Source organism: Pempheris klunzingeri, chromosome 1 (assembly GCF_042242105.1).
Source record: "Pempheris klunzingeri isolate RE-2024b chromosome 1, fPemKlu1.hap1, whole genome shotgun sequence".
Taxonomy (NCBI): Eukaryota; Metazoa; Chordata; class Actinopteri; order Acropomatiformes; family Pempheridae; genus Pempheris; species Pempheris klunzingeri.
In genome coordinates, this window is record NC_092012.1 from 8,961,725 (window position 1) to 8,973,874 (window position 12,150).

The following is a 12,150-nucleotide window of genomic DNA, read 5'->3' on the forward strand; positions in this document are numbered from 1 at the left end:
ACATTCATTAAGTCGCAGTGGGTCAACAACTCCTTTGCAGATGTTAAATTAGGGCAAAAAGAGAACACTGGTATCGGATCAGTACTGGGAATAGGTACTCATAATCAGCAGATATCCTGTGTTGAGATTTAAGATTCAGTACCAGTTTTCTTTTGCAGAAATGTGATGATGAGATAGTGATGTTGATTTATTAAAAAAAAAAAAATAAATACACACATTAAAAACACACCATTAAAATCTGGAATTGAGTTTTAACTTTGTCATGTCTCCAGCTTTTGCAGACCTCCCCAATCTTATGCAGCACTTGGACAACAACTTCAAGTACTGGAAAAGCCTGGATGAGAGGAAGCTGCACAGCCTGCGACCGCCTCCAGAGTAGGTGCTGCAGTGTCCAGCCCTGGGACTCTGAAGTCCAGGGCAGCCCTCCTTTCTCGTGCTGGGGTGTCTCTCTCCCTGCCAGCCAAAGGGCCTCCCTGCCTTCACTCTCCTGCTTCTGTAGCACGCCGAGCGACCACATGTCCGTCCATGCAGAAACCACAGAAGGACTACCTGACAGGCAGTTGTAGCAGTAACTTTGCTGGCTTTACAACCCCTGTCAGACGGAAACTGTGACAAACAGACACGGACTTACAGCCTCCTTATGAACTTCTCATGCCTCTCAGGCATTCGCAGTGTAGCTGGTCGAGTGACATGACTGAGAGAGGGTCCTTACAGGCCTCCTGGCAAAGCATCCGTCCCCTTATTACCACGTGGGCTCTCCTGTCTGCCTGTGAAGTTGCTGTTTGAGTAAAAACTGCTTGTTTACCGAAGAAGCAAGCAACACTGGAGGAGTGGATGGAAGTGTGGTCTAGATATGAAGGTGTCCAATCGCCGTCTGGCCATACAATCATCTTTGACCTCCAGCCTTGTGCTCTCAGCAAGGCAGGACTGCTCCCTCTGCCCCTGGAGGCCACACCATGAAAGAACACTCCACTGCTTTTTTTTTTTTTTTTTTTGGCAATATATTCATGTGTCCTTCAGAAACACATCCAAGTTGACACGTAGCTGTCATAACAGACATGTGGGAGGGGATGCTTTCTTTTTGGGTCAGGGAGTGGATCTTTACTTTAGGCCACTGCTGAGAGATAAAAACCTCAACATCACGATCATAGGTAACTAATTACAGATGATTTGGTATGTTAATTTTGTCTTAGATGTTCCATATTTTCTATATTAAAATTCATAAATAAATTAGTTGAAAAATAAGAACAAAATGAATTTGAAAAAGAGAGAGAAAAGCCAAAGCTGATGAAGACAAATACTACTATAACTCTCAAAAATTCACAATTATTATTCATATGAAGCATTACCATATTAAACATTTTTATTTTCTTATCAAAAGTACAGTACCAGTTTGAATGAACACTTTTGTATTGCACTGTAAACAATATTAGAAATGTCTACGTCTCAGTGATTTGTCCAGGGATGGGATGTTGCATTGTAGAATAAGCTGTTATTGTTGATCATCAGGAGTTTGTGTGCGTGCTTGTGCGTGTGTGTATGTGTGGGTATATGTGCGGGTGTGTTTGGGTTGTAGGTGCGGGTGCGTGGGTGTATTCATTGTTGCAACAATCCCTTACTCTTGGTTTAATGCTGTAAACCGCTTGACATTTGACTACAGCAGAAATATGTGAAAACATTTTGGACTTGAAAATTTTTTCTCCCAGAAATTTTTGTATCTGGTTTATCCTACTGAAAAGACTGCCTTATTTTATACAATATTTATACAGTACATCCCACTGTGCAACTGCAACGGACATCTGGAGTTTTTATTATAACATAGTCAGAAGGTTATGTTCAAGTAAATCTCAATATTTTTATAGACAATGAATTTTACACTGGATTTGCAGCAAATGAGATCAACCATTATAGCTATCTGAATACCTGTGAATTGGATGGTCACGCAGAGCACGTATACAGAGAACTAAATGGTTAAGAAGGATGTGGATCGCAGAGTTGTCTATCACTGTCTTTAAGCAGTCTCCTAGAGGCCAGCTTGCATTGATTTCTGATCAAACATCATTCTATTTTGGCCACTTGTCCAACATCCTTATGCACAGACCCAGGGAACAGCTTTTTGTTCAAGGCTGGTTTCAGATTAGGATACTAATATATGTTAAAGATTGTTGCTTATTAAGAATAATTCCTCTTTAAACAGTATATAAATGCCATAACAGCTAAGCAAATGATGGTTAATAAGATGTATTGACCACGGTTATCTTTGTTTCTCTCTTATGACAGAATTGTACACTCAATCAGGGGATTTGTTTGTTCCTTCTGATTCACATCTTGGTCTGAAGGCACGGAAAAAATTAGAAACTATTCAATGAAAAATAAAATAATGTCAATTATGTTAAGTTTGCAGTCTATTTCCTGCAATGATTCAATGTCTGTCCTCTTACTCTGTCTTTTCCACTCATTCTTTATTATCCAATAACATGTCTTATAAATGTACTGAATATTTGCACTAACTATCTTAACTATCTGAATACCTCTTTAGGTTACTTGTTTCATTTCTAACAATCTTCATTTTTAGAGCAACAAGAGCAAAGGTTTGCCGGAGGCGAACAATGCATCTCGAACTACATGGTGGCTGGCATCCTGAATTTCCCCCAGGGGATCAATAAAGTATCTATCTATCTCTGTCTATCTACTGCCTCTACTGTAAAAAGGACAGTTAAAAACAAAAGGAAACACATTTTCTACATCACTCAGATGGCACATCAAACAAATCAGCTCTTCCAGACTTATGTCAGACTTAGTTTTATTGCTTATCGATTCAACTTTTAATTGTAAGAGGAAGAATGCATTATTTCTTCTTTCTAAATGCATATATTGCCGCTTTAAGGTTTGATTTAAAGAAAGTACTTGGTAAAGGTCAAGAAACAATTGTGGTCATGGTTAAAAGAAGATGCTATCTGTTGTTAGGAAATGGTAAATAAACAATTGTCTATTTGTTCGTGCATTATGCACACTTCATGCCACATTATCCGTGCAAACAAATGGTTCATTGGATGTTTCTTTTTTTTTTTGCAGAATATCAAGAAATGAATGAAAGGAGCTGCATGTTTTTCATGCAGTGTTAAATATGTGTTTGAACTCGGCCTTGAGATACATCACACTGGCATTACGGTTCTAAAGTAGCTAATAAATAGATAATGAGCAGAGTGATTAGGGATTGTATATATCTTAATAACCTGTGAGAGAGATGCCATCGTTTTTGAGATAGGATAAGAGAGACTTTATTTATCCCACACCGGGGAAATTCACTTGTTACAGCAACAGAGGAGACAGAAAAGATGAAGAAACAAAGTGTCAGTAACAGAAATAGTACAAAAATAAGGGATATAACAAATATAAAGACAAATACAAATATGAAAATATGAGAAAAGATATAAATGTGTGTGTATTGCACAGGGTATTCCAAGTGTCACACAATAGTAAGAAAACAAATGAGTTTTAGTCGGGTAGCGTAATGTACTAAACAGGGAGATGAAACATGCTAGAATAATAACTTTTCTATTTCTTTACAGTGCTTTTCTGATGGCCACATGATCAGAGTTCCTATTTTCATATATGTGTCAGTATAATATTTTGTAAGGTCAGACATTGAACAACAGGTACAATGATGGAAACAAGTCCAGGATGATGTTGCACTGTCCATGGCAAAGGTTGATATGTTATTTTTTTTTTATATTTTAGAATGTTAATAAATCAAAACAACCCAAAAGGTTGAACAAAGTTGAACTGTGAACTGCAAGTCTGCTAGCAGCTGAAGAGTGCACAGAAACAGGAGATACATGCCTGAATTCATCCATGACGTGGTCTTCAGTTGAAGTGAATGGTAGACAGAGCAGATACTAGTAGGGTGAAAGTGTAATGTGCATTTACAAGCACAGATACTAATAATTATTCCACCAAAAAGACATTTTCCCAACAACTTCCATTGTGAAAGACAAATCTGTAAATCAGTAGGTATTGTTTTGGGCATCACAACCCCTGAGAAATGGCTCAGAATTCGGCTACGAGGTCTGATAACATTTGGAAGTTGAGTAAAATCACACAATTAAATAATTTCATCCCCGTTCAAATTAGCTCGGCCAGCCTAGGACACTAGTGTGCACGCTCCATCTATGCAGAGACATGGATGTCCATGCACGGAAGATCTGGGTAATTATATACCCAGGACATCAACCTTTGTTAGCGATGTGCCGCTGAGCAGCTTCCATAGAAAAAACAGGGGGCCTCCAAGGCTGAATCCAGTTCTCTTAATACACTTATGGGTGCAATGTGACTGCACCTTTAATAGGGTGTCCAGCTGTTCTTCATTGCCCCTGGACCCCCTAGGTTAATGTAGCCATGGTCTCAACTCATATAAATAGGAGACGTCGCTTTTTGGATTTTTTCTACGCATATTTAAATCACTTTGATAAAAATTTCAAAGTCACTTTGAAATTCTATACATTTTATATATATTGTCAAAACTGGATGGATGTAATATTTACAAGTTACATAACATGAAAACAGCTCGACTTCCGCCTTGTCAGACTTTGCGACAAGTCGTCAGAAGAAGTCGCCGGCGACGGAGAGAGCAGACCGATGGCTGCCGTCGTTCAACTATATTAGAAACTATTTTAATTTTACTGCAGAACTAGCGGGTTGGTGCTATGTCTTCGGGAATGACTGGACAAACACCGTAAGTTTCAGTTCAGTTTATGTTAAATGAATTATGTTTACTTGAGTAACGTTGTGGGAGCTAGCGCAACACTGTCGAAAAACAAGTTAGCCAGCTAAGCTAATATTAGCTACGGCGCTCTTTTAGCTGAATGTGAAAAAGCTACAGGAGTTAGCTTTACTATCATTTAGCATATATGCTAGCGGCCTGCTAATAAATGTTAGCTCGCGGTAAGTCGTTTGTGGGCTTAAAAGTCAACACGAGTAGAATGGCTTGATTGTATGTTATCATAGTTCTAAAGCACTTTACCCATCACAGTCTTAAAGATACATTTTGGTAATTTGATAGTCAAAAAACAGGATTGTAGCTTGCTTAGTTTAGCCTAGCCGCAGCTTGAGGTAGCGCGAGATAACTTTGCTAGCTTAGGTGGCCATGAACTGTTAACTTATGCCTTTAATTTTTACTCAAATTACAAACATTGTTGTTGGCGTTATGAAAAAGATAGGCTTTATCACAACATAAAAACCACATTTATGTACGGTATAACGCTACATTTTAACGTAGAATACGATTGGATATTGGAAAGATCTATCCACAAACGTTACATGTGTTGTTATAATGTTGAATGTTTTATTAAGCGTTTTCTTATTTTTTGGAATATCGGCTTATAAATATGGATAAACAAACCGTACAAGTACAGAGAGAATGAAGGGGCCCCAGAGGCCCTCCTTCAATCACATACAGTCAACTGAAACCACGCCAAATAATCAAAAGCACTGAAGTTTCCATTTAAATCTTGAATCATTGATCGTTGATTCATCACTCACTTAAGATTCAACAAACCGTGGTGTTGTTATAATGTAGTGGAAGTTATTTTTAAATGTATGCTTATGAAACATTTTGTTTGCTGTTTTTTTTCAAATTTTCAGGTGCCTAACCAGCCGATGGGATCAGCCAGCCCAACCTAAACAGAGTGTAGATGTAACACAGCAGAGGAGTAGTGAAAATGCAGCCCACCCTGTCTCTTTATCAGGAGTCGTCAGCGCTGCTGGTGCAAATAGTACAGCCTCCCAGCCAGAAAAGCCAGCACCTCCAGGAGGAGTTGAAATGGCTGCCGCCATGGCGGCTAAAATAAATGCCATGTTAATGGCTAAAGGGAAGCTCTTGACTCCTCCACCGTTGCTTGCAAAGGTGCACATGATTTAAAAGACTGTTGAAAATAACTGCAATATGTCTTGTTTATGCAGTCAGAGGGCTTACAATTTTTACTTATCATTTCATGTCTTTTAGAACCCTCCAACTGTGCCTGTGCCGACCGCTACGGAAGAAATGGTGGTCACAGAGGTCGACATTAATGATGTACCTCTAAATAGCAGGGACCTTCTTACTAAAGGCAAGACACAGGAGGAGGTAAGTGGAAATAGGCCTTGGCAGCTATGTTTTACACACCACACTCATTAAGAAACTGGGAAAGTGAGGAAAATGTTATGAATAGTCTCTAAGAGCTTAAAATAATCATTCTCCAAAAATCTGTCTTATGTTGTAATCAAAACTCTATCACCTTTTTCAGATCCGACAGTTTAGTGGTGCAGTCGTCTCAACAAAAGGTCATTACATGTCTGAGACTGACAAGGGAAAAACAGGAGGGTATGTACCAAGACAAGTGATATCCTAATCAAGTTTTTTTAGGACTGATCCCAATCTGAGTCCTTTTTAATACTGGTTATCTAATACCAAGTCCGATCTGATACGGATACATTTTACATAATGTATCTGATACATGCTCTAGACTACTATTTTGCACAATTGTCCTTGTGTATTGGCTTGTAACATCTCTTCTTAAAATATGATTTTGTTACTGAAAATTCATATTCCATATGCTAGACTGTTGCTTTGCTATATAGTTAAAATCTGTGTCATTGCTTATTGCCTGCCAAGAAAATGTTAACATATGTACCTGCAGGGCATCTATCCATCTAATAAAAATCAAATCATCAGTTACCATACAAAGTGAATTCTTGCGTGTTGCAGTGATAATGGGGTGAAAAGAAAAGGTGTTAGATATATGATATTTCTGATCTGCTTTCTTTTAGACAAAGACCTTTGTATTTGCATGTCCATGGAAAGTCCCAAGAGCAGGTCAATAGTGAGTAGCTCTTTTCTTTACCTGCTCAATATGCAGAGTCTGGCATTGTCCTCATCTGAATTAATTCATAAATGTTATAAGCATTATGAAGCCTGTTCTTCGTGGCAATATGGCTGATGTCCAAACATTGACTTTTCTGCAACATCAGAGGCTGTACTTAGGATAAAGGAGATCATCTCTGAGGACGTGTTGAGGGCCTCAGCGGCATCAGGAGGACAACAGGTGCCTGTAATGCCTCCGCTCACACTCTACCCTCAGCCTCCCCGCCCCGTCGTTCCCCCGTCTGTGCCACGGATGCCCAACACCAACGCAGTGCCAGGTCAGGGCCATCGGCCCGCAGCTCCTCATTCAGGGGTAAGCACACATGAAGACTATGCTGAAGTTCACTGAAGTTCCTTTCTGTCAGCAAGCCTTTCCATACTTTAGCCATCAGGGTATTATTTAGTTAAATCACTTCTTTTCTCTACCATTGAAACTCTCATCTGATTTTGTTTATTTATCTTTGAAGACAGAGACAAATAAGCTGTATACTGTGCCCAATAGTTGAACTCAAATGGAGGTAAAGAAAGTGAGGCAAATGAAGACCATGTTGTCTTCACTGATACATACCTCCCAAATTAAGCAGCAGTGAGAACATCCCCGGCCTACAGAGAAAAGCCTTGGATTACCGCACCTGCTTACAAAGTTGTTCTGCCACTAGTTATTTTAGTCAACGAACAACCAAAAAGTGCAGGGCATAATGATAATAATGAAAAAAACCAACACATTTTTCCCTTATCCTCAGAGTTTTGTGCACACAAAGATTTTTGTGGGTCTGGACCAGGCATTGCCCTCATTCAACGTGAATGAAAAGGTTGAGGGTCCAGGAGGATCGTACCTGAGTCACATCCAGACAGAGACGGGTGCTCGAGTCTTTCTCAGGGGAAAAGGTTCTGGCTACATTGAACAAGCATCAAAACGGGAGTCTTTTGAGCCTCTTTATGTCTACATCAGGTATGTTCATCCCAAATGCTCACCTTTGGCAGACTTTACTATTAATTACTACTATTACTAATACAACTTTCACAGCCCACTGGGGTTTAAAGCACATAATGGACAAATATGCAAACACAATGTTGCTATACAACCTCAGGTATAACAAAAAGAAAACCACACAAAGTTTTAAGCCAGTTTAAGAGGTCTTAAGATTAACATTTTAACATGCTTGGTGTAAAGAAATTACTGAAGCCAACCCAAATTTAAATCCATTTTATTCTATGGTTTCAGTTTTGGACAATTTTTGACTGAAACTGCCAGTGAGGACCTGCATGTAATCTGTCCTGAATCTGTTTTATCACATCTTAAAATGGCCTTTGTGTGTTACAGCCACCCAAATGCAGCTGGACTGGAGTCAGCAAAGAAACTGACTGAGAGTCTGCTGGAAACTGTAAGTTTATGATATTGTCACCACAATGTTGTGGAGTTTAACTGAATGAGCCTGATGGGAGGTTTAAGAAGGTGAAACTATTAAAGCATATAGTTTTCACTGATACCCACCTCCTATAGTGAAAATGGTAGCGTGAACCACCTGATCTCCAGAGATAGGTTTTGAGTGCTCTGCACCTACCCACAATGCTCAACTATTGAAGGAAAATCAATTCAGCCTTTGCGGATTGCTATCTTGCACTTTACATTTGTTTTTGTTTTACCTCATTCTCCAGGTGAGAGCTGAACACGGCCGCATGGTGTCGATGTACACAGCCACAGGCTCAACACAACGTGAGTATTCTTTTACGCCTTGTTACTATTTCCAACAGGGTGACCAAATATCAGGTACTAGCTGACTGCATTCTTCTTGTGGTAAATAATCCTCCCATGACGTCTTTAGTGGCTCAACAATATGTTGAAATAGTAGGTCACAGTTATCAAAACACCATTATTGATTCCTCTGATATATGCTATTAACTCCACGTTCTATACTTTCATTTCAGCATACGCAGCACATGGATTTCCACCTAATAGCAATTACTCTAGCCAGGGGTCCTGGTATAACTACCCAGCAAATGGGTATGCTGGCGGCTATTCAGCGTACCCAGGAGCCAGTGGTTATTGGAGTAATGCAAATGGTCCCCCAAGTCATTCTAACATGTCGACAAACCCTCCATCTTCTCAGGCAATGGTTCAGTATCCGGTGTGTCCTAGGAAACCACATCCCTTTCTCGCCCAGGTAATAACCAAAGATTAAGGCAGCCACCAATTATTGTTTGCACCATTCATTTATCAGTTATTTAGTTCATTGGTTTAGACTTAGAAATGCTAAAAAATATGTTAAAAATGTTTGCCGCAAGGACCATAGCCACCGAAAATCCCCAAAACTCATTTTAGGATATGAAGCAAGAAAAGCAGGTGCTTTTTTTTTTTTTTTTTAAATGGTAACGAGCAAAGGTTTGGCAAAATTAATCAATTATCTAATTCACTGACCAGTTACTAATTTCAGTGGTAGTTAAAATCTGCAAACACGCATAACAAGCTTCTTTAAACTTCATACTAAGAGGCTTGAGGCTCATTGTATATGTGATAATTCATATTGTGTCAGGACGCATGAATTTTTTTTTTTGTTTTTTTTAAATTTTGCGGCAGCATCAGTGTGTATGTGTTGATTTTGCTCTAATTAAGGACCCTGGCAGCAGTGAGACAGTGGAGCCTGAAGGATCTATAAACACCCCCCCTGACTCAGGAAGTCCCAAACGTCATTTCCAGGAGGGCGCTAAGGAAGAACAGGTTAGCTAAAGAGTAACACCTGCACGTTTATCTGAAAGAAAACGCAGGCAATTTTAACACAAGCATTTCTTTTATTCAATGATTGACTTGTTTTGAGTTACAGTTTAACTGTCTGGTCTTCACCATTCATAGACAACGGAGAAGCTTCATCACTGCTAAACCATAGAATTACACAGAATTATATTTTTAATAAAATTATTGTACAAGTAAGAAAAAAAAAGTCAGTTTAAGTTTGTCCTACATGCTTGCCATCTCTTTTACTCTCTTTCCTATTTGTTAGACTAGCTGAGTAGTGAGTGAAATTACCTTAATATAAATGGCTGTTAAACAGTGCGGAGTGTTTTCATTTTGAATTTCCCAACATCAACAGTCAACCCCCAAAGTACTTCAGACTCCCAATTATGGAATTTGCAAAATAGGAAAAGGAATGTTTAGCCACAATAAAGCTGTCTTTGCACAACAGAAAAAAATATATAATTAAGTTTTAAAATATTTGGAAAGGTTTTCACACTAAAGGTTTTCCTATGCATCAAACCTTTTTTATGTTTTAAGTGTTTTTTTTACTTTTCTGTTTAGCCTACCAGCAGCTCTCCAGAGGATCCTGCTCATCAAGAGTCTGAACTTCCTGCCTCCAGTGTGAAAGAGGAGAGCGTCGTAGAAAGGTCTGTTGATGGATCTGATTTCCCTTTGTATCTTATTCTTCATGATTTTTAAGTGGTGTAGATATTGATGGTTTTCTCTCCTCAGGATTCTGATGCCTCCACCTCCACCTCCCTTTGCGGTTCCTGCTCCTGTTGCTCGCAAAAGGCAGAGAGACGCGATGACGGAAGATCCGGCCAGTCTGCCCAGCAGCGCCGCGTCAATGGGTATGCCTTTGTTACGTCCTAGTCTTCTGGGAGCCTGAGTGCTCAGACATTTCTTCTGTAGAGTTGTGTTGCATGAAATGGCATCTCCCCCCCATGGAGGAATGGGGGAGGAGTGGAGACCTGTGTGAATCTCTCCACTGGTAGAACCCACTAACATGCTCTTCTTGTATATGTTTTTTGTCTTTCCCTTGTTTTCTCTCTCAACATGTGTCCCCGGACCTGCCTGTTATGGATGTGTGCTCTGCTGCCGTTTCATTTGATATCTTCCCTCCCCTGGCTGTGGATCAAACGAACTCAAAAACCACCGCTAACATGAGGCTCCTCAATGGGTTTCCTTTTTGTTTTGCTCTCTCGCCTTGTCCCCCCTCCCCTCTCTCTCTCTCTCTCTCTCTCTCTCTCTCTCTCTCTCTTTCTTTCTCACATCCCCCACCTTTTCTCTACTTTTCTCTGTCTCCCTGTTTTTACTGTGCTCTTACAGGTGTTCAAGAGGAGGTGCGCGAGAAGAAATCTAAAGCGGACGAAGATGCATCAGGGCTAGTGCCCTACGGAGAAGATTCCTCCGATGAAGAGGAGGAGAGGACACGCAGCAGTAAGACAGATAAATCATAGCCCCTGCCCTGCCCCATCCCCACTGTCCAGGATATCCACAGATCCAGTGTCCACATCCAGTATATGAGCACATTTCACTCAAACTCCATCAAAGGATAAATCCACCCATGTATTATTCAAAACACTGGTATAGTTCAAAAAACAGTGCATGATAAGTCGTCATAGCTGAACATTTTCCAAGCAAAAAAGTTGTTGAATGGAAAACCATGTCTGCTTGGATGGAAGGAAAAAATGTTCATCTCCGTATGACACTTGCTTGAAATTTCTTGACATCCATTTTAGTTATCCATTTTAGTTTATTTGGACAGATGACTGAACTTCATACACTGCCGGTTTGACAGTCTTTATGTAACAATAATGACATAATTAGTAGTAAACTGGCCAAAGATCCCAAAAACACTGATGTGGCCATTGAAATGTAACCAGTTTCTGATGTTTGTTGCTTTTCTGGACTCTTGATGGAGGAGGATTTTTATTTTCTTGTCCAAGTGTAGGTTTTGCTTTATGTTCTTCTGTTTCAGTAAGTTTTTTTTTTTTTTTTTAATGCATCTCCTAGAATGTTTTTCTACAATCTATCACACAATGGATGTGATCATGTTGATTTTAGCCAAAGGAGAGCATATTTAGATTTATGCCCACCGTTACATCAAATGTAAATATAGAAATAGCCTGCAAACTAGTTCATCATCCTCCTTCATTAAGTATTAAGCCACATGACTTTAAATGCAGCTCATTTTGTGGCTACGCCGTTAGGGGATTTTGAGGATATGATTTTAGAAAATAAAACTTTTCTGTAATGTTTTTCTCCCTTATGTTAATGCTGTTTTCCTAGAAGCCTCTTTTTACTCTAAGGGTCTGAAGCTATAACATGCACTTACCAATCTCTTAAATGGCAGAGAAATTTTGTGTCAACAGAAAATATATATCCCTATTGAACAAAACAGCCACTTTAAACAGTGTAGAAGTATTCTGGGTGGATTTTTCCTTTTTAAGATGTGAATACAATTGTACAATAATTACGGATGGATTTTCTTTTCCTTAATGCTTTTATTTCA

The 12,150-nt window shown here is 39.4% G+C and overlaps 2 protein-coding genes across 2 annotated transcripts in view; both read left to right on the plus strand.

The window, feature by feature from the left end:
* The window catches only part of pde8a (phosphodiesterase 8A), a 41,254-nt gene extending 38,338 nt beyond the window's left edge, over positions 1-2,916 (plus strand). Inside the window, exon 22 of the mRNA XM_070828540.1 lies at positions 273-2,916. Coding sequence (XP_070684641.1) covers positions 273-379 — 107 coding nt within the window. The 3' untranslated portion in view covers positions 380-2,916. The remainder of the gene's footprint in view (positions 1-272) is intronic.
* A 1,701-nt stretch (positions 2,917-4,617) lies between these two features.
* Positions 4,618-12,145, plus strand: LOC139215280 (KH homology domain-containing protein 4-like). Its single transcript, XM_070846587.1, has 14 exons — positions 4,618-4,735; positions 5,644-5,905; positions 6,005-6,124; positions 6,285-6,361; positions 6,808-6,860; positions 7,009-7,214; positions 7,645-7,853; positions 8,226-8,286; positions 8,561-8,618; positions 8,831-9,066; positions 9,516-9,620; positions 10,197-10,282; positions 10,368-10,486; positions 10,965-12,145. Exons 1-14 carry the CDS (start codon positions 4,707-4,709, stop codon positions 11,093-11,095), a joined length of 1,752 nt encoding a protein of 583 aa, XP_070702688.1. The 5' UTR covers positions 4,618-4,706; the 3' UTR covers positions 11,096-12,145.
* Positions 12,146-12,150: the final 5 nt, after the last annotated feature.